At 33.8% G+C, this 27,274-nt stretch overlaps 2 protein-coding genes across 4 annotated transcripts; both read right to left on the bottom strand.

The window, feature by feature from the left end:
* Window positions 1–1,538: 1,538 nt before the first annotated feature.
* On the bottom strand, window positions 1,539–12,062 carry EDD1 (glycine-tRNA ligase). 2 transcript variants are annotated; one of them, XM_078305095.1, is made up of 35 exons: window positions 11,686–12,062; window positions 11,204–11,254; window positions 11,001–11,068; window positions 10,628–10,709; window positions 10,482–10,545; window positions 10,314–10,369; window positions 9,877–9,954; window positions 9,665–9,739; window positions 9,490–9,560; window positions 9,130–9,246; window positions 8,950–9,051; window positions 8,608–8,734; window positions 8,431–8,514; window positions 8,242–8,328; window positions 7,759–7,860; window positions 7,606–7,669; window positions 7,383–7,510; window positions 6,485–6,567; window positions 5,977–6,025; window positions 5,815–5,877; window positions 5,615–5,704; window positions 5,440–5,526; window positions 5,268–5,342; window positions 5,120–5,178; window positions 4,914–5,007; window positions 4,467–4,685; window positions 3,980–4,074; window positions 3,578–3,668; window positions 3,379–3,483; window positions 3,259–3,297; window positions 2,646–2,735; window positions 2,469–2,570; window positions 2,275–2,356; window positions 2,090–2,175; window positions 1,539–1,971 (listed from the first exon to the last, which is right to left on the bottom strand). In XM_078305095.1, the coding sequence occupies exons 1-35, from the start codon at window positions 11,953–11,955 to the stop codon at window positions 1,873–1,875; spliced, it is 3,234 nt and encodes a 1,077-aa protein (XP_078161221.1). In that variant the 5' UTR covers window positions 11,956–12,062; the 3' UTR covers window positions 1,539–1,872. The 2 variants fall into 2 exon arrangements, with proteins under 2 accessions (XP_078161221.1, XP_078161222.1); XM_078305096.1 differs by having other exon boundaries at window positions 9,665–9,735; window positions 11,686–11,971.
* Window positions 12,063–20,756: 8,694 nt separating this feature from the next.
* Window positions 20,757–24,654, bottom strand: LOC144556891 (cell number regulator 6-like). 2 transcript variants are annotated; one of them, XM_078305382.1, is made up of 5 exons: window positions 24,353–24,654; window positions 23,499–23,613; window positions 22,466–22,731; window positions 21,672–21,934; window positions 20,757–21,097 (listed from the first exon to the last, which is right to left on the bottom strand). In XM_078305382.1, exons 1-4 carry the CDS (start codon window positions 24,458–24,460, stop codon window positions 21,704–21,706), a joined length of 720 nt encoding a protein of 239 aa, XP_078161508.1. In that variant the 5' UTR covers window positions 24,461–24,654; the 3' UTR covers window positions 20,757–21,097; window positions 21,672–21,703. The 2 variants fall into 2 exon arrangements, with proteins under 2 accessions (XP_078161508.1, XP_078161509.1); XM_078305383.1 differs by having other exon boundaries at window positions 20,757–21,140; window positions 24,353–24,642.
* Between the last annotated feature and the right edge of the window lie 2,620 nt (window positions 24,655–27,274).

Genomic DNA, 27,274 nt, shown 5'->3' with positions numbered 1-27,274 from the left:
ATAGAGCCGTAGCACAGTAACAAATCGTAATATGCATAGTACCATAGACTCACTCTACCTTATTTATCCATTCTACCGCTACAACTTCCGTTTTCGTCCACTGTGCGAACCTTTTTAATTTGTCTTCGCGTGTTCATACTTAATACTCAATTACTCATCCCTTTAAAAGTCAAAATATTTCTTTGGCTTGTCCGACGTGATAAAATTCTTACTAAGATTAACTTGGCAAAAAAAGGATGGTCAGGAGATCTTACTTGTGCATTTTGTGACCAACATGAGAGTGCTGACCATTTATTTATACATTGTTCATATATACGCTTGATATGGAATTGGATTGCAATATACAATTCATTCCCTTTTACATGTAATTCTTTAAATGATTTATGGTTACTTGATGCTTCTATCTCCTTAAAAGATAGACTACTTGTAGAATTGTTAAGATGAGCTATCTTATGAAATGTATGGTTAGAACGAAATCGAGTTATTTTTAATGCTAATACTACTCCCATCTCAGCTAAATCATTAGGGTTTAAGATAATCTCGTTAGCTACTTTTTGGTGTAAGTCTAGTTCAAACAATTCATACTTAAAATTAAGTATAATGCTTCCATGTGATGTTAAGGACCTTCCAGATCAGCTCCTGGAGGCGGAAGGGGACCCCTCTCAAGCTCCTGGAGGCGGAAGGGGACCCCTCTCAAGCTCCTGGAGCCGGCAACCCCCCAGATCCTATGTCTGGAGAAGAGATGTCGGATGAGGATTTATTGGATTACTAGTCTCCTATGATATGATTGTTTTTTGAGACTTGTTCTTTTGCTTAGTATTCATTTTATTTCCAAATTTAGCTTTGCTCTGTACTATCTCTACGTGTATGTTTTTATGTTTTATGATGGTGATTTGATGTATGACTTTTCATATTTGATTTTGATACCTATTTTAGGTACCATATCAAATATGCTTGATTTCTATGAAATCGGTGGTAATACCACTATTTTAAAAAAAAAATACTCAATTACTCATAGATAGTTTCCAACTATTCATTTATGAAGCACGGGCGGAGACATGACGCGGAACAGTGAGGAACAAAAATTTAGTATGGAGCATAATTTTATAAATTTAGTATATTTGCATAATTTTTTATGAACAAAAATTAAAGAAGAATATTTTACAATTTTTTGATACAATGAAACACAACTTCATAGTTGAAGTATAGTTTAAAAAATATAATTGAAAAAAATATTTTTCCAGGGGGAAAAGCGCCCGCCCCACTTGTAGACCAGCTTCTTCGGGATTGAGTATTCACCTGGCCCGAAAGTGAATTTCATCTTTTACCAGGGAACATATAATTTTTTCTTTTTACCAAGCATGAAACCAGAACTTTAGTACGATGACTAGATTAGCACAATTCAATAGTCTGTTATTATGGAGTAGAGGGCTATTTACTTATTAATTTATTATTTTGAATCGACGCATGATATATTGATCTTCTGGAATGTACATGAAACCAAAGTTAGGCAAGGCACAGCAAAAGCAGATAATCAAGCAGTGTGTACAATTCTTTGTACCTTTCCATGCCAAGTTCATCGTTTAATACATCAATGCTTAGTGCATATATCTTTACAAGTATCAGAAACTATGAAGAAAACTTTTGCTCGGGGTGTTGGGATAAAAAAAAGAATACCTTGATACATAAAATACAGACCAATGACATTTACATGTTCTTCTCTGCCTGGCTAAATGACAAGAGGTTATTGCAATCTAGTCCAAGAATTGCTAAGCATCTCCCCTACTAAAATGGGAGCTTCTCAAGCTCAGTATATGTGAATACACTGTTATGATAAAGAAATGTTAATAAAATGATATAAAGACTGAACAGTTAAAAACCAGGCAAGACTGAGAGGTCGGCTACGCCTTTTGGTAGACCAGCGATTTTCTTTAGAAGTGTCAGCCTATTATTTCTGATCTTTTCATCCTCCTGAAAAATATAAAAAACACGCACAACTAATGCATTAATTGATGGTGAAAAAACTACAATTTTAATAAATCACCTATTTAGCTGCAAATTAAAAAGAATAAATGAGAGAGAGGCATACCGCCATCACAAATACATTTTCAAAGAAATCTTCTAGGGGTTTTAGCAATAACAAGGACTCTTGGACAAAAGTTCCAATATCAACTCCTACAAAACAGACAAAAAGGGTCAACCATCAGCAGAGGGAGGGACAAAGAGAGTGACTGAATGAGCGTGCTGAGAGAGAGAGAGAGAGAGAGAGAGTACCAGGATGGATTTTAGCAGCTACTTCCAAATAAGCACTCCATAAAGCTCTCTCTTCGCTTTTCTCAAACAAAGCTTCATTGACCTATGACTCACAGTTTAGAGCAGGCCAGGTGCATGTGTACTAAAATCCTCACTCCAAAATAATTAAAAGCTAATTTAGAACTTCACTCGTACGATCAGTATTTTGTAAGTACCTCAAGATCTGCACCGACATCCTTTCCCCGGATGATTCGAGTTGGCCTGGAGTATGCTTCCACTACTTTGGCAAAGTTCTCTTTTCTAGACAAGGCATCCATCTGAATAAAAAGAGAAAATATACATAAACAATAGTTCTAAATAAAATTGTAACGCTGAATGAATTTAAAACGTACTTCGGTGGCTGACTGCGATGCAAGAAAAGGACAATTAGAACGTTCTAGAAGAACTGATCTGACAATCTCAGAAGTAATGCCCTTGTCCACCTATCATAAGATGAAAAATAAGGTTAAAGCCAGTAATAAGTTTAATTGAAAATATATAAAAAATAAAATAAAACATTGGTCGGCAACAAAGTTAACTAAGAATCACATTCCCTAAATTAAAACATCTAGGACAAGGGAAGGGATACATTGACCACCATATATCGACAACCATATCAACTGACATCAAAAGTTGATTAGAATCCAAAATTTAAATTGCTCACACATGTACATCATTCATTTAGACCATGTATCAAATTTGGCCTCACTCAACCTGAAGAGCAACCCACTTAAATTCACAACAATATAAGAATTGTTCAGTCATCTATCAAATCGGAATCAAACTGAACTGTGAATTTTCCAATCAGTGTTCAAAATGCAACAAAATCTGCATGGCCATTTAAATCATAGAGAAACTATTTACAATTTCAAATTTTCATTTTTTATTTTGACAAGTGTTGTGTCAGTTTTGTAGTTGGCAAAGAAGTTTGTCATCAATATAATCTGTTCCTAAGACAATACATACCAAAAGTTGTTCTAGCCTCCGTGCAACAAATTGCAGAACCTGGTCACAGAAAAGATAATGAATTCAGTAATTTTCCTGAACCATATTAAAATAATATGATTTCTGCAGATACATGCTTACATTATCTATGACACTATCATCAATTTCTATTGGTTGCACATCTGCGACTATTTGTAAAGCATTTCTTAGATCCAATCTTTTATTGTTTTCCACCAGAATCTGGACCTAAAAGATAGATAAAACGGGGGAAGTATAAAAATAACATATCAAAAGACCTTAAATTTTTTTTGAATGATTAGAGTATGTGAAAATTACTAACAAGTCCATAGGAGATTCTTCTTAATCCAAATGGATCACTTGTGGAGCTCGGTTCACACCCAGCTCCAAATAAACCAACAAGGCTATCCAGTCTATTTTAAAAAGAACAAATTTTTTATCAGCAAGGAAAAAGATTCTAGTAAGATAACATAACTGGAAATAGCCTTACAAGATGTGAAATATCTTATGCACCCCAACAAAAACATAGGAAATATGAATTGCGGACACGCATCCACCCAACAACATGCAATCAGACGAATTTGATTGCTCAAGCTATAGGTAATCATTTGAAAATCTTATGTGGACTTAAAAAAGTAAGGAGGGTAGTTTTGGGACCACAATCCATGATGTGCAGGAAATTGCCAATGACTACAAAAATAAAGAAACGGGATGAAACTTAAACCTGTCAGCAACAGCCAAAAGTATACCAACATCAGACTTGGGAAGAATGTCTCCCGAGAACCTCGGCAGATTAATCTCAAATAAAGCCTCTGCAACCTGTAAATGTTAGTCAGTTAACCAAACTTATTTTACAAAAAAAAAATAAAAGAGAAATCATTTTTTACCTCAGTAATTTTCTTGAAAGACAAGAAAAGAACAGAGAAAAAACCAAGATCTGAACCTATAACTAGAGACTTGTCAAGTCTCCAAGATAGCTTTAGACATTTCAGTACCAACTAAGAACATCGTTGTCTACACATGCCATCTTTTTTACCAGAACCATAACAACCAAGGCAGAATAAGGTCTCCTGTATATCTTCTAATTATTCATTTAAGGATGCACTATAAAGACTATGCCCTAAATTAAAGCTCCAAATTGCTGAGAAAAACCGACAGAAGACCTTTGAAATATGTAATACTATTGTCATACAATAGAGACAGAAGAGCACCTCTTCTGTGAGGCCATCTCTTAAAGCGTAATGTCGAGCCATGATCCCAGCAAGAGAAGTGAATTCTGTTACAACCGCACTTGAAAGATCTGACATTACATAAGAAGCCGACTTTTCAAGAATTGGCATTTTGTTTTGTTCTATTTGTAGCGCTTTGGCTAAACCATGAACTGTTTTCTCAATTCTCATTGTTTTGTCAAGCATGGTTCCCAGCTTCTCCTGTTGAGTTTTGCATCAATAGAATGCATTTCAAAACACATTAATTTGAGGAAAACTTAACAATCAAGCCTTACTTATAAACCAGAACAATAATTAAAACAATTTAAGAATAGAGTTAGGTATCGGAATCAACCTGATTGCTAAGGTATCAAGATCTGATACTCTAATGCTCACATCAAATTCTAGTTATGTAACATACATACTATGGTCGACTTGATCACCACTTACATGAAAAAGGATTCCATTTAGATGAGGCCGAAATTCAGAGAACTTCTTTTGTGTATCCATCTTATAGAAAAATCTCGCATCTTCATAACGCGCTCTGTCAATGGCAGGAGAAAAAAAAAAGGAATTAGATTACAATTACTATAATGTAATTGCAGATGAATTCAATTAGTTAAATTTTACAAATACAATAAGGTACTAAGTCAGACCTCAGCACTGCTTCATTCCCTTTGCGAACAATTTCTTCCTTAACAGCCCCGTTAGCCACCTAAAAAGGATAACATAAGAGGTAAGAAACTATAGGGAAAAATACTAAAAGCATATACTTAATAATTAGGAAAATCAGGAAAGTCTTACAGCAATGAAAAATGGCAGTAGATTCCCACTAGATGCGCATGTCAGAGGAAAATATTTTTGGTGCTTGTGCATAACCTAGATTACACATTCATCTTCATCATTGTCCAGTATCATACTGGTACAGACCATAACAGGAATAATAGCACTAACATTGAGATAAAATCTGACATACAGTGGTTAGTATTTCTTTTGGGAGCTCCAAAAAGGAATTATCAAATGTTCCAAGAATGGGAAGAGGGGCCTCCACAAGATTAACAACCTATAATTAAATGCAGCAGAGTTTACAAAGAATGATATTGCATTCAATATTTCTAAATATTGAGGATTTGAAAAAAAGGGACCTGTACCTCTTGAATTAAGCTATCTGCTATGTTAAGGACCCCTCCAACACTTTCAGCCAAAGAAGTAGACTGTTGTAATATCTTTTCTTTTCGTTTCTGTGATATGTAATTAATTAAAGTCAGAAAAGTGAAAAGATAAAAAAAATAGTACGAAAAAAGGTCTCTTAAGACAAAAGGAAACAAAAACATTAATATCCCTAATATACCTGTATATCAATCAAGATTCCAGTATTTTTAATGCCATCCAGATAGTTCTCTGCAGCTTCCACCTGAATAGTTATTGAACTTACTTATTATTTCCTGAACTCAGTAATTTAATTCACACAAAGCATGCATACATACAGAAAAAGAAAAGGAAAACAACATACCTGGAAAGTAGCCAAAGAAGAGTTACGAAGACCACAAGACTGCTTCCCACTGGAAGAAGTGCATGAACCATTGTCACCAGATAGAATATTGAACTTTTAAGGAATTTTACCAAAATAACCCTCAAGATACAGACAGATGCACATACAAGTATATCTCTCGAAGGTAAATATTGATATGCCACATTAACACTAACAGGGTGCATATCCCCTGCGATACCGCAGGGGATAGAATGAGCAATTGGAAATTCAAACCTTTTGGATTATATGGGGAGGGGGGGGGGGGTCCACTTTAATATTCGTGCCAGATTAAAAAGATCAGTTCAGATATCATTCTACCCCATTCGGTACCCGACCAGATCTGAACCCACACTAACATACCTTGAGATATCTCTCTTTATGTACTATAGACAGTATTCAAACATTATATGAGTTGCTAAGACAGAACCACGAGAGACAAGTGCTAGTAGAAGTTAATTAAATAAAATATATTTACATTTGTAAAGTATACCTAGAAACTCCAGCAAAAGAAAATGGAACAACTAAGTCGCCATGCAATGCCAAAATCCAACGAACTGGTCTGCTGAATAAAATCTGCAATTGGCATAACAATATAACATGTAATGCAACCGCAGAAGTGCTTCAAAATCAGGCAGCAGTTTCATGTGTAACCTTGCAATCTCCAAATATAGAAGTTTTCCCTGAGAAGCAAAATTAAAAATAAAGGAAAAGACTGCAAGCACGAACACAAAAAATCAAAAAATAGATCAACCCCCCTCCCTAAAAACTGTGGAAATAACTACATTGTCTTTGCCTAATCTTCAAAACATGCCAAAACTACCTCAACTTTCTCATTGTTTCTCCTTACACGACCGAAACCAAAAAAACAGGTACTTGCATTTTGAAGAAAAAAGAAGAGGGATATAATGCATGTTCTATACAGAGAAATATGAAACTCTTACTTGCAGCGGAGTAGATGATAGTTTATCTTATGAATAAGATGCACACAATATTCTAAACTACAGAGAGCCATGAATGAAATGCCCCCGGTTAAGTAAAGGGTAATGTTATATGGACAATTAACTTTGACAGCCATGACAACTAATGTCAAAAAAATTTGAAATCGAAAAGTAAAATTATACATGTGATGTTTATCATTTAGATAGACTGTATCAATGTTTGTGCAATCAGATAGGTCACTGATCATAATGTTGATACAGCTAAACTGTTAATTTTTTATGTTTGACGGACAACTAACATTCAAGTTGCCCCAAATTTGATACATGTCCTATCTAAATCACCGAGAACATAGCTGAAGTTTAATATTGAGTTTGATAAGCATCATGCTGGTTGTCACGGTTGTAATATAAGTTGTCTGTCAAGAACCTATCCGTTGAGTAAAACATTACCTGAGAATTCCAGCGCATCGACTTGGGAAAAGATAAGCCAGAAATTATGTTTGGTAGGTCCTCGGCCAAAACCTCTATGGCTGACCGTGCAGACTGTTTGACTTGAGCATAGATATATTCTGTTTTACCTGTATGATAATGGAATATTACAAACATAGATTTTAAAAATATAATTTTTGTTAAGTTCTCAATTGTCGAAAAATGGAAGTATGACGTTACGCACCTTCTGTTTTCTTAAACAGAGATTTAATGGAGATGTTATTCTTACGACAAAATCCCTCAGCAGCCTGATACATAGTATAAAGAGATCATAAGCCAATGAAGATAATTAAATCATCTTAAAATTTCTATCTAGGAGATCTTACAAATTATTGACCTTAGTAGGCTTCCCTTCTGAGTCAAAAGCCTTTGATACAGGGGGTCCACGCACTTCAATCTCTACCTCTGTTTGTTTGGGATCAAGGTTGTCAACACAAATCTGCAATTAAAACTATTTCTGAGAAAAAGCTAAGGTTGAAGATACAATGATTCATTTAGTAATTGGAATAGTGAAGGTATTAACAAATAACAGTGAGCTGAAGAAAAAGATTACAAACAACATAATAGGGGTGAAAAAAAAGCAACAAAAAATACAGGGCAAATAATATTTTTCTTAGAACAATATGATTTTTTTTTTTTTTTGAAGGTCAGCGGGCAAAATGCCCACTGACAAATTGTATTACTGAATGAAAAGTTCACAAAATAGGTATATAGTACAGTCTCATTATAAAGTAAAAAGAACAGTATATACTTGCAAAACCTCCTACTACTCCTAAGAAGGATATGATTATATTTAGAATAATTTGAATGAAAGTTATACCACTAGCCGGCGTGGTGTACCATAAGCATGAACTTCCCCATGGTATAATATCCTTTTCTTCAACATTTCCAATATAGATGCCTTAAGCTGATATAGATTATAATCAATATAAAGGCAGAAAGGACAGACAAGAATGTATTACCTAAAAGATATGAAAGAATAGCATTTTAAATTTTCAATTAAACATACTTGCTTGCTTGCTTCTACAACATCATTAGGGGGCAGTTCTTCTGTTCCAATTTCCAGAACAAATAGTCGGGGTTGATCCATCACCTATCGAAGTTGAAAATATATTTTCCAAAGGAAATTATAGAATTATAATAATTACTTCTGTATACTTGAAAATTCTGTCTAATTAATTGCTACCTTGCTGAGATTGGTGTCACCTAAACCAGAGACAATATGACCATTTAAATCAAAACACACAGTGCCTAAGGGATGACCTAGATTCGTACGTGTCATAACCCAAAGCTGAGCACACTGCCGAGCCAGACTGTTACAAAATGAGAAACATACAGATATATCAATTAAACACAATTTATTAACATTACTTGCATGGAAACAGAGGTATTCCAAACGGTACAGAGAGCAACAAGTCCATTGAACCTCAGAACAATGAAACCAACCACCTCGATTCAAAGAAAATGACAACATGCTCCACACAAATATATTACATTGTTATTTTTAGGAAAATAATAAGAACATTACCTACGCATACGGCCAAAATATCTAGCACGTTCAGTGACACCAACGAAGCCTCTGGAGTCTAAAATATTAAATACATGAGAAGCCTTCAGAACTTGATCATACCTAAAAATGAAACAAAATTATAATTTTACAGACGTCAAAAACTTCAGGGAAACATATTAAAATGATTTGGAACCCTACGCTGGTATTGGAAGTCCAAGTGAGAGCAATGAAAGAGCCTCTTTCTCAAAGTTATCAAAATGCTTTTGTATGTCATCAACATTGGCATGCTCAAGATAATATGCACTCATCTCCTTCCTGAAAAGTAAACAGATCAGGAAATCAATTTATATATCATCTACATTAAAGGGCTGCAATATGAAAAAAAATGATGACTGATTTACAAAATCTATTTCTTCTGACAAGTTGTACAAGTGATATAACAAAAACTCCACCTTTTGGAATTCCTTGGGACACAAAGCTCTCATTATTCTCTTGTTTTCCCTAATTAATTTGTCGCAATTTCAAATTCAAGAGATTGTATGTGCAACATAAACTTACTCATTTTCCAAGAATAGTTCGCCATATGTGATTCCATCAGAATATAGTATCTTTTTGAAATGATTCACCCCCTATGAACCAAACCTAATTCAAAGTAAAGTCAGCTCTTACAAATAGACTTCATAAAAATTTAATTCAATTATTCAAGTACTAAAAGAAAAGAAACCAATAATACCTGAAGTAGCATGAGAATTCGTTCCAGCCCATATGTTATCTCAACAGATATTGGTGCCAGTTGAAGACTTCCTGCCTAAAGCAGGATCTACTATTAGGTTATAGAAAGGAAAACAACTTGCACAATCACCTTTACACTAGATATTCATCTGAAAACAAAAAAAAATCAAAAAACAACAAAGTAAAACAAAATCAATGAAAAACATGCAAAACCTGTTGGAAATATGTGAATTGAGTTATTTCCATGCCATCCATCCATACCTCCCATCCTAAACCCCAAGCACCAAGAACCTGTCATTTTTGTGTTAAAGATAAATAAATGAATAACAGATAAGTAAGAAACTTAGATACCAAAATCTTGGATAATGGTACCATTGGGTCAGTTGGAGCAGAGAAATAGTTCTTAGCCACTTTATTTTAATTACTTGCAATGCATTTTTGGGAGATTCAATGAGTAAATAAACCTTTTGGATTAGAAATTTCAAAGAGGCACTCCAGTTCATATTGCTATCAACCATACCTATCATCCTGCTATGCTAAATTCATGTCAATTTATGTAAAAACATTAAACATCTTTTCACTCATGGTTTATGAAGAAGTGATACAAATAGAAGGGATCATGCAAGCACAAAATACAGAAGATCTTTTACCGGGCTTTCCCAATTATCTTCCACAAAGCGAATATCATGCTCAATAATATTTATTCCTGAGATAAATATAGAAATGATATAAGATGCAGAAACAGAAAGATGAGTCATACTTATAAGGAAACCGAGTAAAATAAACATATATGATTAAAAAAAAAGGATCAAACTAACCGAGGGCGGAGAGGCTGTGAAGAAAGAGATCTTGTGAATTCCCAGGATCAGGCTTTAAGATGACCTAATTAAAAAAAAAAAAAATCAACAATTATGACCGGAAGCTGTTTCTGTTATAGATATTGACAAATTTAACTTAATAAAACCTGAAACTGAGTGTGCCGTTGAAGCCTATTAGGGTTATCACCATACCGACTGTCATCAGGCCTTATACTAGGCTCTACGTACCTTCAAGTCAAAAAAAGCATTATATGAAGTGTGAGAATCTATGTCTACTGGGTGATAGGACACATGTACTGCAGCTTGCTTCAAACAATTTGTTTTTAGTTCACAATATCAGTCAGTAAAGTGCTATTGGTGAAATGAATCATTCATTCACCCCGCTTCATCCTAGACCTTTTAATCCTAGTAATTCTCGTATTTGCTAAAATAAAACAAATTTAACCTTTATTACTGAACAGATCTTCGATTATAATTTGTGTAACAATGAAAAAAATTAAGCCAACAACGTGTACTTACGCGACATTCCATGGTTCAGGACCCAGTACTCTCAAGAATGTTAAAGGATTCATCGTGCCAGCTCCAACCTAATTAATCATAGGCCGGATACACGAAAATGAAATTTATGATTTACGATTGTAGCATATCTATATCATGCCAAAATTAAGATCATATAGATTACTACGAGACATTGAGACAATAGAAATAAGAAACATAATTACTTCCGTGTTGCTGCACTGCATTATGGCACATCCTACCGAAGCCCAGTATTCCTGAAAATTTTGGCAATTGTTAATTTAATTTTATTAAAATTGGTTTACTATTTTGGATTTTGTTTATATTTATATAAGCCCTCGATTTCAATTTATTAGTGACCAAACAAATATGCAGAAACTAGAACAACAACCTTAGTTCCCTTCCTGAGTACTTTGTCAGCCGGTAGTATTCCAATTTATTTATTAACTCCCTCAAGCTTCCTTGCATTTTTTTTTCCAAGGTAACTGTTTCCTTTCCCTCATTTATTTTATTTACTTTTCAAATTTTACTTCAATGCAGCATTCTAGTTCAACAAGACATCGGACATATTACTTCGATGGTATCATATGAACCTCATACGAAAGACGTGAAGTAGAAGTCCAGGTCTTATTTCAGAATAATTCCAGAAATAAACGGCACTTTCTAGTCAATCCTCTATTCAGCTAACCTGGAGACGCTGGATTGCTTGTTGAAATGTCAGAGCAGAAGAACCCTCTCCATGTCCTTCTAAGAGCTTCGCCTGGGGTGAGATTCCCGAGGCTTCGACGGAGGATGAAGAGGGAGAGGCGGCGCCACCGCCGTCTCCCGCAGCTCTGGCAATTCTCCGGCGAACGGCGTACGCTTGTCTAAAGGTTGAGAAAAAAGGACGGGAGAGAATAGCTTGGCGAGGTGAGGTAATGGTGGCTCCGGTGAAGGGGAAAGGGTGGTAAAAAGCCATGGCGAGAGAGAACACTACGGTGAGCGAGAAGGGGATAAGGTTTTAGAGCGGGAAGAAAGCTTGACCCTCTCCAGTTGTTGAAATAAAAAGAGATTCTACAGTTTGTTCCCGACGTTCCCGTGATGTAAAAGGGAGGAGGTTTGGTCCGATGCCCTTTGGACCAAACACGGTCCGATGAGCATGTTCGATTACATCAATCGTTTTGATTACTTGATTAACGGAGCTCTCTCTCTCAGTCTCTCCAAATACATTTTTTATCTTTCCAACCCGATTAAAATTTGAACCTGATTAAACATCACTATTGCTAGTTTAATCAGAGTAATTCATAACTTAAGATTAATTTCAACGCATAGGAACCCTAAATAATTTTAGTGCTTAATTTCAAGTTCAATTAGACACGTATGATGTCTTATGGTGTGTCATTAATTCTTTTTGTTAAGATTTTGTCATTCTCTCTTATTATGACAGTGTTTATAGAGGAGAGCCGACAGGTGATGCGCCCTTCGCCTCGGTAGTCTACTGCTGAAGAAGATCTCATGGTTCGTTTTCAACTGAATTTTCATATCTTACTATTCCAAACTGCTTGTTAGAAAAACACTAATATATCATAAATGCACTTACCTACCAACTATTAATGGTTGTAGCGATCAGTGATAGTGCAGTCTCGTACTTGTTTTATAAATTAAGATTTTGTATAACCTATCACGGACCACAAGTGGAATTTTGTAATCTTGAGAGTGTAAGTTTTAATCTTGGTACCTAATAATATAAAAACCACGATTGCTTTTACTTGACCCGAAAGCAAGTTGGCATAATGACACCAAAATAATAAGACATAAAAACTATTCACATGGCAGTATCAATAAGTTTATTTACCAAATAATCTAGTTTAATTTTGATTATACCCTAGATTATTTATGGAGGGGATAATACCATACATTGAAATATCCACGAAATGTTGAAAATTATTTTTACTTATTATGGTTTCATTCCACCAATTTTTGTAAACTAATGAAGTCGATGTAGCATCATTGAGAGAGTATAAAAGGATTGTTACTATGACATTTTCAAGCCAAGAAGAAGCTTATGAATTTTACAACTATTATGCAAAAAAAGGGGTTTAGCATAAGGAATAGCATAATTAGAAGACACCCACAGAATGACACCATTACATTATGTTGGTTTTGCTGCAGCAAATCTGGTTTTCGAGATAAGAAAATTTTGGATAAGCCCGATCGAAAAAGAGCAGCCTCGGCGCTCTCTCATTGTGGCTGCCCCCGTTGTGCTCTGTATCAAACTTGATCCGAAAATTGATAGATGGTGGGTGACAAACTATGTAGATGTTCACAATCACAGTTTAGCATCTACTGATACTACTCCTTTCCTTCGATCTCACTGTTCTATTAATGAAGCTGAGAAGGCCGAGACAGTCACTCTTGGAAGCTCAGGTATCCGCAACTGTCAACTATTAGATTACACAGATTGAAGGAGTAGTGGATATGAGCACCGTGGTTATTTATTGAAGAATTTGTATAACTTTACCTCTATGCACGAGCGGGCTGATATGCTTGCAGATGATGCGGATTCAGTGATAAAGTACTTCAAGGAGAGGACAAAAGCATATGCAGATTTCTTTTTCAAATATGACACGGAAGAAGGTCATTTGACAAGTCCCTTTTGGGCTGATGCTCAGTCAGTGCTCAATTATTCTAGCTTCAGAGATATAGTTGTCTTTGATAGCACATACCAGCTGAACCGGTATAAAATGATAGTCGTTCCTTTTCTAGGCATCAATCATCATTGAAGCACAATTATTTTTGCATGCTTTTCTCGTGAGAATAAGAAATCATACGAATGACTTCTTGATACTTTTATGGAGGCCATGTATCAAGTATGACCTGAGGCTGTAATTACGGATGGTGACCTTGCTATGCACAAGGCCATTAAATCAGTATTACCAGGCACAACACACCGGATATGCACATGACATATGGGGAAGAATGCGAAAAAGTATATTTGTGATTTAGAAGTCATGCGAATGTTCCACAAGCTGATGAGTAAGGCATACAGTCCTGAAGAATTTGAGAACAAGTGGCAGGAGTTTGATGATAATGTCAGTAAAAGGTCAAAAAGTAGAAAGTGGTTGCTGAAGTTTTATGCGTTAAAACAATTATGGGCCGGGGCTTTTGTAAATAATAAGATGTTCTTAGGAATGTCCACTAATCAGAGAAGCGAGAGCCTCAATTCTAAGAGCCACAAGTACATGAATAGTAGGTTGTTTTTGTGTAAGGCTGTACAGCAGCTTGAGCGGTGTGTTACGAGCATGCGCACAAAAGAGGCAGAGTTAGATTGCAGATCATCTTAGACATTTCCAATTTTAACAACTCATTTCTACAATCTCAAGAAATCTGCAGCAAACAACTACACATGAAAAGTCTTTGCTATTGTTCGTGAGAAAATTGAAAAGTCAAACAAATTTGTGGTTATTCAAGAATATGAGAGCAATGCATCCTCAATGTACATCATTGCTCCAAAAGGTAAACTGGAGAGTCGGGTGAATGTGGACTGCTTTGTGTCTGAGGGAAATATAGAAAAAATTACATGTACATGTTACAAATTGGAATGTGAGAAAATACCATGTAGTAGTCATGTGTTTGCTTTATTGATACACTTGGATGTCCCGTTCATTCCTCATTGTTGCATTGATGAAAGATGGACCAAAACTGCTAAGTCGATGTTTTTCTTCGAATAGAAAGGGTGGAGATTTTCAGGTTTCCGGGCAAGTCCAAATGTGCCATGAGCTGACAGAGCTATGCAAACAAATATGCTACCAAGCTTCTAAGTCGAGGGCATAATTTGTGAAAACAAAAGAATTGTTAAAAGAAGAGCAACGACGGCTTAATGAAATTGCCTAAGGAATCGAGAAGCCTAAGGTGGAAAATGGTATTGTTTCAAGTGATAAGAAATCACCCCAAAAGATCGGGAACTCGAAACCTGTTGTAACGAAAGGCGTACCAAAAAAGAAGAAGTACGAGAGGATGAAGTCTTCACTTGACGGAGGAAGAACAAATGTGGGCATAGCGGTATGCTAGGCCATAATCGACAAAGATGTCAACTTCTCCAAGCGGTACGTGAAGAACGATTATGTAGTGTTAAATTATATTTTATCACCCCACTATATTTGTATTAATCTTATCAATTGTGTATAGGAAAATGATGCTGCTAGTAATATCAAAAAATTTCACGAATTGTCGTAGTGGTCTGAAGCACTTGTCTTCAACAATATGTAGATGTCTAAAATTTTTGTATTTGGTCTTTACTTTCATTGTATTTATTTTTTCTCCTTATCCCAAGAAGACAAATCCTAACTTATCCCATGTGGTTGAGTCTAAATTGACCATATTACTCCTGTACCAATCCAGTGCATCACCACTGAAATGTAGAATAGCCAAGTACCAGCATCAACCAATTACATCAGCCAATTAGAAAGAATTGTGATGAAGTAGCAGATGTAATCAGGACACACAATGAAGTTGAGCTGTTGAAGTATGAGAAAAGAAGTAGGGTTAATATTGTCATTTTATTGATTTTGATATGAATCCATGAACAGTTTCAGTAGTTGCATTTACAATACCTGGAATGTAATATATATCTAACCAGTTTTCCCTCTATGGAAATTGAATATTTGAATTTGAAAATTTCCTTTTTTGGGTTCAAGCCAATTTGATGTTGTTCTGACATTACAGATATATTACTATTTTTTTTATTTCAAATAATTGTTCTTTAAAAATCATTAGACAGTAAAAGCTCTTGAAAGAGCGAGACTGGAGAGTGCTATGAAATGTGACTGTTATATGCTTGTGTGTTGTGACTGCAATGGAGTTCTTTGATTATGATATGATATGTTGAAACGCGCTACTGAATTCCTTGAATTTTTGTGTGGTGAATTGATTATTTCAAATAATTCATTGAAATTGTATGCTAAATCGAGTTTGCTTGTTGTGAATACAGAAAATGCCACTGCCACCGAGACTAAACATCCTTGGGACAAACTATCTAGGAAACACATGTGTGATTTATTATTTCTTTAGGAGTGTGAAGAAATGATTCCGTACAAACTATTAGAACTGACAGGGATGAATTTGCAAATATTTTTAATTAAAGGGCATGATATGTTAAGTTAAATGCCTTTGTAATATTTTCTTAAACAAAGGTGCTTAAGTGCAATTATGGAGAGTTGAAAATTTTGTAGCTGTCGACTGAAGTAAACCTTCCAGATATTTTCTTCTTCTTTTTCAAATAAATATTTCATGACATCTATTGTGAGAAGAAAATAATGCGCATGAAGATTACTACTATAACCTCCGATGACAATTTGCAACAAAAAGATACATCATAATCAGAAATTAGTGAAATTTCATTTTAAAATTAAACTTATTCAATTCCTATTTCATTAAAGAAATTTGGTGTCACTTTCTCAAAGAAAAAAAAAGGTTGAATAGATCGTTTGTTCAAGTAGCTGGATCAAAGAAAATTTGTGCCACTTTTCTATTTATGGACTGTACATGGATCAAAGTAAAAAACCCGGTACCAATACAAATTACAACATACCAAATTTTCATACAATAATTAGGGAAAAACTAGAAAAAAATAGGAAATTGCTCATCTAACAAAAGTATGATTATTTAGACAGAAATAACAAATTATATGCGCAATTATAACCGGTACAACAAAATTCAAATCATAGAGTAGATAGTTTGCAGTAAATTCAAATCCATAGCCTGGAAAACACATTAAACCAATGATTTTAACATAATAATGGGCCAATTACTATAAATTCTAAGCTAATATGTGTTATCAAGTATGCTAGAAGTTCAATAAATATTCATGCATTTATATACTGGTATGGGTTACCTTTTAATTTCAAATACACAAAAAGAAGCAAGAAATGACCTGAATTTGAGGGTCGTCAGCCAAATTATGTAGATATCCATATTTAGTTGAGATGTAAATTATTGGGTAAATTTCGCTGTAGGTCACTATACTTTGTTATTTGTCACGAATTGATCACTTAAGTTTGATTTGTCTCTTTTGAGTCACTCAACTTTGTTATTTGTCACAATCAAGTTCCTCTATACTTTTTCATCCAAAATTTTAACGGAATATGCTAATTCCGTTAGTATTTTGGATGGAATATGTTCATTCCGTTAATATTTTGGATGTAATTAGTATATTCCGTTAATTTTTTGGACGGAATAGGAATATTCCGTTAAAATTTTGGATGGAAAAGTATAGAGGGACTTAATTGTGACAAATAACAAAGTTGAGTGACTCAAAATGAACAAATCAAACTTGAGTGACCAATTCGTGACAAATAACAAAATTTAGTGACCTACAGCGAAATTTACCCTAAATTATTCTTTAAAACAAGGTACCTCCGGCATAATTACGACAATAGCACTCTATTTTGCAATCCTTGTGGACACCATTCTATTTGCATGCTGACCTATTGGTTTATACCAAATAATGTTGAAAATATTGTCAAAATGTACATTCTTCTCATAGACTGCAATGGACCGTGATTGGAGTGGATATTGAGCGAAGTAAAATAATTTCAAATTTAATATGCCATTTCACTAAAAATAGTAAAAATATGTCATATTTTGAGAACTAAAACATAGAAGTGTTATTCCTTATTAAAAATTTACTCCTTTAATTTATTCTTCTCATAAGCAATGTTGTAATTGGATCAGATAAGCAAACTATCATATTTCGAGAATCAAAAAATATAAATGTAACTTGTAAACCTCTATATTTTTAGCATTCTTATTGATTTTAAAGTTGTTTGTTTTATGAAAATATTTGTTCACGACAATGCAATTTTATAAAGTTAATTTTTATTTAAGTTTTAGAATTTTCAACCATAAAAAAAGTTCATTAATTTTTCATTAAATGGTGCATTACCATTATTTCATATTAGGTATGATTTATTTCATATTAAATGGTGCATTTCCTGATTTTTTCTCGTATACTTTTTTCTGAGAAATGTATTCTTACAAAATTATGTTAGAACTTTATCTCATCAAATTAGTTGTCTTTATTAATGATTCACAGTGGGTCATTATGATCAACAGTTACAATAGGCATCATCTTGTCTCCAAATATATACTCTAAACAATTTTAACTTTATCATTTGGTCACGAGTTACAGCTGACCATTTTTTTTTACCATCATACCAGGCTCCTAATTAAGTACCTTATTGGAGGACCATTTTTGTTTGACTAGGTCAGTATTTAGTTCTTCATCATACATTATGCCAAGCATCAAAGCAGTCAAATCGACAAAATTTTAGAATGTTGCACAAAAAAAATACAAAAAAATGCTTAATATTAACAGTAGCCAATTTCAACTAACAAGACAAAATATTGAAAAATAATCGGTGAAATATCTAACTCCATTGTCTATTTCTCTTTCCTTTACCATCCATATTACACTTGGCATTGGTAATATATGGCAAGGCTCACTTATAAGCTCTCTCATAAGCTCACCCAAAATAGTGGAGAAGTATTGATCAAATGAGATGATTATGATCTCCTTTGTAATGTTCCTTTGTGGTAAATTTTGAGCCTGTATCAAGCCCAATATATCAGATTTTGCATGCAATTACCATTTTTTTTTGCAATTTTTAAAATTCTTCATTTAATTACTTACTGTACATAAGGTTATGTAATTTTTAATTTTTGTGCAAAAAGAAAACAATTTGTGCTCCAGTTTGCAATTATTATAAAAAAAAAAAAGTGATTTGGGCATGTTCGCAGACTACTGGTACACATTCTAAAGCAACATGTCACTAATTTGGATCTTTTTTTTTTAATGCGAGTATGTAATTGTACTAAATTGAACCAGGAGTAAACAACAACACGCATAATTGTTGCATTCAAACCCACGCTGATGCTATTACATACCTAAAATTGTGAAATTACAAGCATTTTGTTCTGTCAAAATGAGAACGGATCCAGTTCACAAAAGCACCAGCTCACATGGAGTACACACTTTAAGTAAATTGTATGAATTAAGAAATTTTAAGGTCTGGCATACAAGAAAGAAACAAATGAATTTTAAAATTAATCCTAAATATATTCTCTATCTTTGCTTCTCTCAAATCAATTTCACAAAGAAAAAAAAGCCTCTCTTTTGTTATATTTTCATTTGATTTTGTCACACTCCAAACCAGGAATTCTGGATTTAAGGTGTGATCAATCTCGCCTCGTGCTTAATTAATCATTAAACACACAAGGCTAATCATAAAACAACATAATAATAAATCAAACCACAGCGGAAGCATAAAAAATAAACGTATCCAGCATCAGTCACATAACCAATAATAAACATGTATATCATACAGACAATACTATCCATCTCGGATCCAAAATAACATTAACTAATGAAAGGAGATACATGATCTATCGAGTCCGTATATATAATACAAGAAATACGGGACTCGTAAACCTAAACAAAACCTAACCCAGCTAATCAAGTGGCATGGCCCTCAGGGACAGCTCCTGGCATCTCCTGCCGCGGATCGCCAAACCCTGTACCTAAAACCCACGAAACAACTTGTGAGTGAGCGACTAATCGCCCAGTATGTGACCCATAATTATGAATATAATTTAAAATATGCACAAGTGTGAATCTATCAACATCTAATATAATTTATAATACTTTTAAATTTATGCCATGATGCAATTAATCTATTATGCCAACATGCAAAATAAACTCAAAGTCAAAATACAATATCGGATAGAAATCAAGTCGGAATCTAGTGCTCCTAGCACTGTGTGCCCTAAACATAAACATAAACATAAACATAAACATAAACATAAACATAAACATAAATATATTTCCAATGGTTCAAAAAATTTAGAAAATAGTATTTTTTTTTAAAAAAAATATAAAATTTGGTCTCCAAGTATATTTTAATACATAAATTATATTGAGTGGTTCGAATCGTTGTTTAAATTTTGAAAATAAAAATATGGAGCCATAGTACGACCTGGTGTGGAAACTTTGAATCGGTTGGTTCGAATCGGTTCAGTTCTTAATCATTCAATATTTTAATATTCTTCACTATGTTGGACCTGTTTTAAAAGATAATAAACTAGTATCTTTGTTAGATATTTATGGAATACCATAAAGCATATCATACAAGTAGAATTTTTTTTTTATAATAAAATTTTCATATATTTTGTTTTTTTTATTGAACTTTTTAGTTGCTTATTTTTCTTTAGGCGTATAAACATTTCAAAAGCATATAAAACATCAGTTGGTACTGAAATAGATTGTCTGTATGTAGTAAAATAGTAGATTTCACAATCATGTCTCGTAGTTTTGTGTTGATTGGCTATTTTCGATGTTCTTTTCATAAATTTTTCCCCTTCTTACTACTTCAAAGTATATTAATTCTTATATAACTTGTTTAGCATTGTGTTTTCATTTTACCAACAATTTCGGTCTTTTTATTATTGTAGCATCTTTAATTAATACGATGCATTCTTATTTATGAAGTCAACTTCCGCAAGAAAAAGAAAAAAAAAAAACCATGATTTATGTTGAAACTTGAAACTATTGGATGATACAGATTTGCTATATTTTTTTTGAAATTTTGCCAGAGGTAAGACCATATGATACGATTGGAACGAGCAGAGAAAACCTTCAAAGAGTCATAGTTGTGTCAGCCTGTCAGGCAATGTTTAGGCAGGGTTCGCCCCAACAGGAAAACCAAATCCAACTTGCCACAAGTCTGGAACCAATAAGTTATATCCCAAAAATGTAATCTGTAATCGGTAATTTTATAATATTCCATCCAAATCCTTGCAAATAATCTAGCTAAATCTCTTACAAAAAACACGAACCACAAAGTGATACGAAATAAAAGGAGCAACTATGTTTAAGTCTCCTCGAGATAACAAAAAATATAAAACCAACGTCAACTAACTTGGCCAAATCACAGGCTTTCTCAATTTACAACTCCCAATATGTAGTATGAATATATATTCATATCGATTTTTCAGAAAACAAACTACCTTTCTATCAAATAACAAACAATTATTTCAACTGGCCTTTGCTTGCATCAAGTTTAACCCTGCATCAGCATCACAGCACAAGATAAATCAAGAAGCTGCCAGCTGCAGTAATAATCAATGAACAAAGAAAGATGGAAACCTGCACTACCATTAACTGTAGTGACTAGTGATTGATTACCTTTTAGTTGTTTAAAGTTGATCTTTTACTAAGAAATGAGGTATTTTTAGGTCCCCCCCATAAATTAGTCTGAGCATCATTTGTACACTTATCAATACATAAAGCTACCCCAACCAAATGACAAATATGATCTGAATTGAAATAACCGAACCAATTTATCTCTACTGTTTTTAAATTAATGTGCTTTGGAAGTAAGCAAGTAGACTGATAATTACCAACTATTATTTTATCTTTGGCATGGGTATTGTATCTTCTCCTATTGGCAGCGAAGATTGAAGTAAAATGATAACATCAATTAAGATCCAGCTAATAACAGGAGTAAATATCATTCCAAAAGGAATTGCTCAAGTCAGCAATTTAATTATAATGCAGTGCAAGTTGTGCAACCTTCCTCTCAAAAGACATTTCATCCTCTATTCAAAAGACGGCAGTACCAAAAAAAATTAACAACTAACCTTTGAATAAAAATTATATAGGATTCATTCCCCTATAGAGGTTCAATTTCCAAGTCACTGTCATGGTTATGATCACCATTTCTTTCGTTAGTTGTGGACTCTTTGCTCTCGTTTGCGTTCATTTCTTGGACAGCTGGTGGGTTGATAACAGTCATTGGCATAATGGTGTTGTCGGAGAGACGACTTTTCATTTCTCTGTGCTCCTGGCATATGGCGCACCAGTGCATACAACAGTGCACTGCACAAGGGTCACATGGTGAATTCTACAAATAAAATAAGGTGGTTAGTTTACAAGAAAGATGAGGACAAATAATAACAAAAGAGAAGGAACACCTGTTGCAAACACTGCATGAATTTTTTTAACTTTTCAGTCAAAAGAAGACTGCATGCAACTTCCCATTTTAGTTTTAGTACTTGTAATCAACTTGTTTAATCTTACATTTAACGATGTTATAGGAAACCTAGTATTAACTCATTATTGTGAAGTACTAATATAGCATAATCTCAAACTAATAATTTGGTCAACAAAAACAGAAGAGATATCATAAGCAGATAGCATCACCAGATACAAGGTTGCAAAGTTAAGCTCAAAATCAATATGCTATAGAAAGCAACTGAAAGAATGAAAAAATATATTAAAAGAAAGTATTCACATATTTATCCATTTTTTAATAATTGAACCCACAGTTTTCTGTTTCCAACAATATCCCTATTATCCATAACCACCACCACACTCATGTAAGACTCACTTTAACAACTTATTAATAGTGGTAAACATTTACAGTTGCACCAACCTTGAGGTGGTATTTCTTCTGGAGAGACTGACGATGGAGGCCAGTGTAGATGCCACACATCCACCACCCAAAAAGCAAACCTTCTCCAATCAAGAAAGAAGTTCTTGGATCGATGCCATGAAAAGCAGCTGTTGCAACAGCCAAAGCAATCCCACCCTCAACGCATATTGCATGGCACAAGCATGGCTGTTTCCAGTGGACATCCTCATTAAGTGCCTCAATGTTGCGCCCAAAAAGGACACAGGGGCAAAACAGTCCAGTCCAGCCTGCCAAGCCGAACTAATAGAAATTACAATGGATGTGTGGATCTAATTATAGAGCAAGAAACGTGATCTCTGAAAATCTCTTTCGAAACAAGCAATGGGAGGATGTTTAAATATCCCACAATAAATGGAACTTTCTGAAAAATAACCAGCCTTTTGGGATCTGTAAAAAAATTTCACTTCGGTTTAGATCAAAATCAGCTTGCAAAGCGACAAAATCACTAGGATGTGCCCCAATGCCCAATTGAGTTAAAGGGGGTCAAAAGAGGCCCAAGGATGGAAATGGAGATAAATATCTCACTTAACCTTGCTTCCAAATTTAAATTTGAGGGGTCTGATGGTGGAAAATGGGGGAAAATTCTTCTATTTGTTTTCCAAGTTTCATGCACCCCTTAATTTGGTATGTAACAGGGTAAACAAGACTCCCGATTTCCCAGACTTCCCTCCCCTTTCCCTAGGAGAAGTTTCCTACCCCCCTCCCCCCAAATGCCACAAGAATGAAGCAAAAAAAAAACACGCATACAGAGACACATGAGGCAAGCTGTGTATAAAGGGGCAGCAAAACAGTAAGCATTGTTTTGTACTATACCTACATACAGGCTTGCAAAGGAAATTTCTGCCAGGCTGGTCACCATATTCTAATAAAGAGGAAACACACTTTCCGAATTTTGCAAATTCATGATTTCAATTTTTCAACACAACCTCAAGCAGGATACCCCTAAAACAATCAAAAGGAGAAATTTGTTTTACTGAATAGCAGATAAACTTACAGCTTTCAGGATCCTCAGCACAACTAAAGATACCGGTGGTCCAAGGCTCATCTGATGGGGGCTCGTAGCTATCAGGCAGCACCTGGCCACACTCCGCACATTTCCTCACCTCCAACTGAAACCAAAAAGATCCCAAGATTTATACCATGTTGTAATAGGCATTTCCAATCCCGTAAAAAAAAAAAAAAGAATAACATGAAACTACAGGGTTCCTTTTCTATTCAATAAACCTTTCTGTCCAGCTAGCCATTTTAGTTGTAATGTATTTTTCTTTTTTTCATCTCATATGCAGAAGTGCTTTATTATGCTACAAAATTAAGGTATATTTCAGTGATCCATTTAACAATGATACTTACACAGTTACACAGTACTTTCCTCAGCTATCAGGAGCACATGAAAGCTGTGTAATATTATTTACATATTAAAAATTGAGGTGTACTGATTAATTTGCATTATGTAAGAAACATAACAAAGAAAAGAGAAGTTCATATGCAATGATTACTTGATCTGAGTTTGGCGGTTAATGTCACATACAAGTAGATCACATTGAATCACCTAAATATTAGGCATAAAATTGAAGAACTCCATCTAATTACCACTAATTCTCTAGTTCCAGTCAAATTTCCTAATTCTAAGTAAATATCACAAAGTAGAGATTATAGTGAAAAATGCACACACATTACTCATTCAGCACATATAAAGTACAGGAAATGAAATTAATACAATCACTCACGAAAACAGTTACCCACACACAGATCTCCCGAATTAAACAAAATGACTTGAACAAACCGTACCAATACATTGACAATGCTCTCATTTTTATGTAAAAATTGAGAATTAGTTCGGATCAATACCTCAGGGACACGCATGGGCTGGTTGAGTTCGCCGGGGCGGATCTCCTCGGCCGGCGCGTCCTGATCCTTCGTCAGCTTGACGTATGACGACATGTTTGACTCTGCCATTGAGGAAAAAAATCCAGCGGATCAGACTTTTCTCTCTACTTTTTCGATACTTTTGATTCCTTCCAGATTCTCTTCCTCTTTTTTGGATTAGAAGCGGATCGGAGACGAAGAGAGAGAGAAGAGGGAAGAGAAGCAGCGACCTTAGATAGGCGCGTCAAATAATAGGGGAATGCGCCAAAACGCTTATATTATGTGAAATGAATTTACTTAAAACCCATATAAAACCGGACCGAGAAAAACCGGATCCAACTCGATTCAGTTTAGCTAAAATATACCAGATAAGTAAGACCCGGAATAAATTAATGAAAAACAGGCCGGTTCATTTCAAAACCTTCTGGATAAACCCAAAATAAATTCGGATTGTTGTTGTTTTTGTGATTTTTAGTCGGTTGACCTGATGCAACTGCTAGTTAGTTTTGTCTCCACTACATATCCTCCTCGTATGGGAAATTACTTAAATAGACATCATATTAAGAAGAAAATCATAGCTAATTTAAAAGACATCAAAAGATTTCGAATTAAATTCGAAATTCTGAAGAGCCGAAAAAGCAAAGGAAGCTGTATCTCATTCTAGTTTGCTTCACAACAATTTACAACTAAATACTTTAATTTATACTTTTGAAAAAGTTATCAGGGTTTCCTACTTTCATACTCCGATTCTTAGTGAGACATGGTACCATGCATTAGAAGATTGGTTCGTACTAGCGTAGTAAAAATCGATTTATTAATCGTTAACGGTGATTAAATCGTTATAAATTTTTTTTTTCTAATCAGTTGATTATTTCTGATTATTTTCGTTTAATTGCTTGGCAGTACTCTGTTCGTCCAATGAGCACATACTGTTATTTACAATACTGATTCGTACTATGAATTAATATTTTTTTTTTTATAATCTGAATCGTTTAACATGATCTCTATATACATTTTTTATATTTTTTTGAATTTTTTGAACTATTTTTTAGAAAAGTAAAAAAATAACACATAATCTTTAGATCAAGTAAATTTTCTATGTTAAAGCATAATAAAATAATTCTAAAAAAATGTAAAATTTGATCAACAAATAACTTTTTTATATAAATATCAACATTTAATCGTAAATTGAATGTTTGAATGTTTGAAAATAAAATTATTAATTCATAGTACGGACCAATTTGCACTAGCCTCCCTCTTATATTTTTATTATTTAATGTTTATATCTTATGTTAATATAATTAATCTAGGGGTCCGTTGACCGATGAATCGGTAATCCATGTTCTCGTCGGATTGGTGACCGCTCTAATTATGATAATATTGTTGTCTATGGTTAATAAGAAAGAAATGTTGAAGTATTTTGTTTTGCGAATATTAAATTTTCGCCATTTCGTCATGTCAATTTCGCCTCTAAGTTCACTCAACGTGGGAGGAGCCATAAATTTTTTGAATGAAATTCAACTCCCATTGCATATATATATATGTTGTTGTCAGTATAACGATCACATAAAAATATATATAAATTGTAACAATGGGAGTCAAAATGGATCAATTCTCACATAATTATGTGGTCATATATAATATTTTTAAGAAATGTACATATATAGAACCTAAAATATCATACGTACAACTATGATTAAATTAAAAATTGAAGGGCATGGACACCCATTCTCTATAACTATTTTCGCCGATGCAAGTCTTCGAATACTTCGTTGATATTTTTTTTACTAAAAGTTAAAAGTTAAGTCACTAAACTATTTAATACCTTAATTATTATAAGAAATAATTTTTTTCATCCGAGTTTTAAATTCATGACCTCTCATATAGGAATGCTTCATTGGTTTAGAGTCTCAATCATGTTCTTCATCTTTATTTTTGTTTTTAAAGTTCAAACAATTGATTCAAATCGTTCAACATAATTTTCATATTAAAATGTATTTAGCGACCAAATTTTATATATATATATATTTTTTTTTAAAAAATTTTTCTACTATATTTTAAATATATATAAAATCAATTTTTTCAGAAGATTTTAGACCATAAAAAAGAGTGATTTTGTACTAATCTGAAAAAAAATTGTAATTATATATAGTTTGCAATCAAGTAAAACTGAAACAAATTTAGAATTAAGCATTTGACAGCTTCGGTTGGAATTAAGGTGCATTATTACATATTCAAGGCGTCTAGCATTTTTTTTTCATTTAGTATTTTAACGCGCAAGTTAGATTTCTGAGCAATAATGCTCTAACAATCTATTATTTGAAGGGTGGAACTAATTTGAGATCACAAATTCTATTTTTCAGTGCCGTGAGAAATTTTCTTTTATTTGTTTCAATCTTACTATTAATAAATACTTTATTCTTTTATTTTAATATTGATTGTTCTATTTTTAAAGAAATCATGTAATGCATTAAAGATATAAATGGCTTGTTTCGTTTACTTTTACTCATGCGAAAAATGAGAGAGGCGAATTTTTGTGGCTTTAATGATTTCATCCATTTATGCAAAATTGATATGCAAAAATTTAACAATATTTTTTTTTTCATATTAAGCATTCCTTATTATCATTCTATTATTATTTTTCTACGACGACAGTAGACATTTGCAGATTTATCCATGAAATACTGTACATAAAACCCGAGAATATACTTTGGCACTAGCATTATGACAATTGAATTATTGCATAAAAAGAGGGTCATATTATATGAATAAAAAAAATACTCTACAGAAAATCTAAAAAATACTCATTAGGAGTGAGGCTATGGTACTTTGCAATGCGCGGATCGTTCTGTGCATTGAATTCATATCTTCGTCTTCAAAGTTTAAATAATCGATCTGAGCTGC

The sequence above is a fragment of the Carex rostrata genome, chromosome 7 (genome assembly GCF_964058835.1).
Source record: "Carex rostrata chromosome 7, lpCarRost1.2, whole genome shotgun sequence".
NCBI lineage: Eukaryota > Viridiplantae > Streptophyta > Magnoliopsida > Poales > Cyperaceae > Carex > Carex rostrata.
Note: the sequence above shows the minus strand (reverse complement) of the source record. Positions and strands in the feature narration are given on the sequence as shown.

Excerpts from the sequence above, each read along its gene's own strand:
- LOC144556891 (XM_078305382.1), bottom strand. The coding sequence starts at position 24,460 with ATGGCAGAGTCAAACATGTCGTCATACGTCAAGCTGACGAAGGATCAG. Across the intron at positions 23,614-24,352 it reads AGCCCATGCGTGTCCCTGAG|TTGGAGGTGAGGAAATGTGC; the intron begins GTATTGATCCGA and ends TTTTGGTTTCAG. Across the intron at positions 22,732-23,498 it reads TGCTGAGGATCCTGAAAGCT|GCTGGACTGGACTGTTTTGC; the intron begins GTAAGTTTATCT and ends TCGGCTTGGCAG.
- EDD1 (XM_078305095.1), bottom strand. The coding sequence starts at position 11,955 with ATGGCTTTTTACCACCCTTTCCCCTTCACCGGAGCCACCATTACCTCA. Across the intron at positions 7,861-8,241 it reads GTACACCACGCCGGCTAGTG|ATTTGTGTTGACAACCTTGA; the intron begins GTATAACTTTCA and ends TTTTAATTGCAG. Across the intron at positions 4,075-4,466 it reads GAGATGGCCTCACAGAAGAG|GTTGCAGAGGCTTTATTTGA; the intron begins GTGCTCTTCTGT and ends TAACATTTACAG.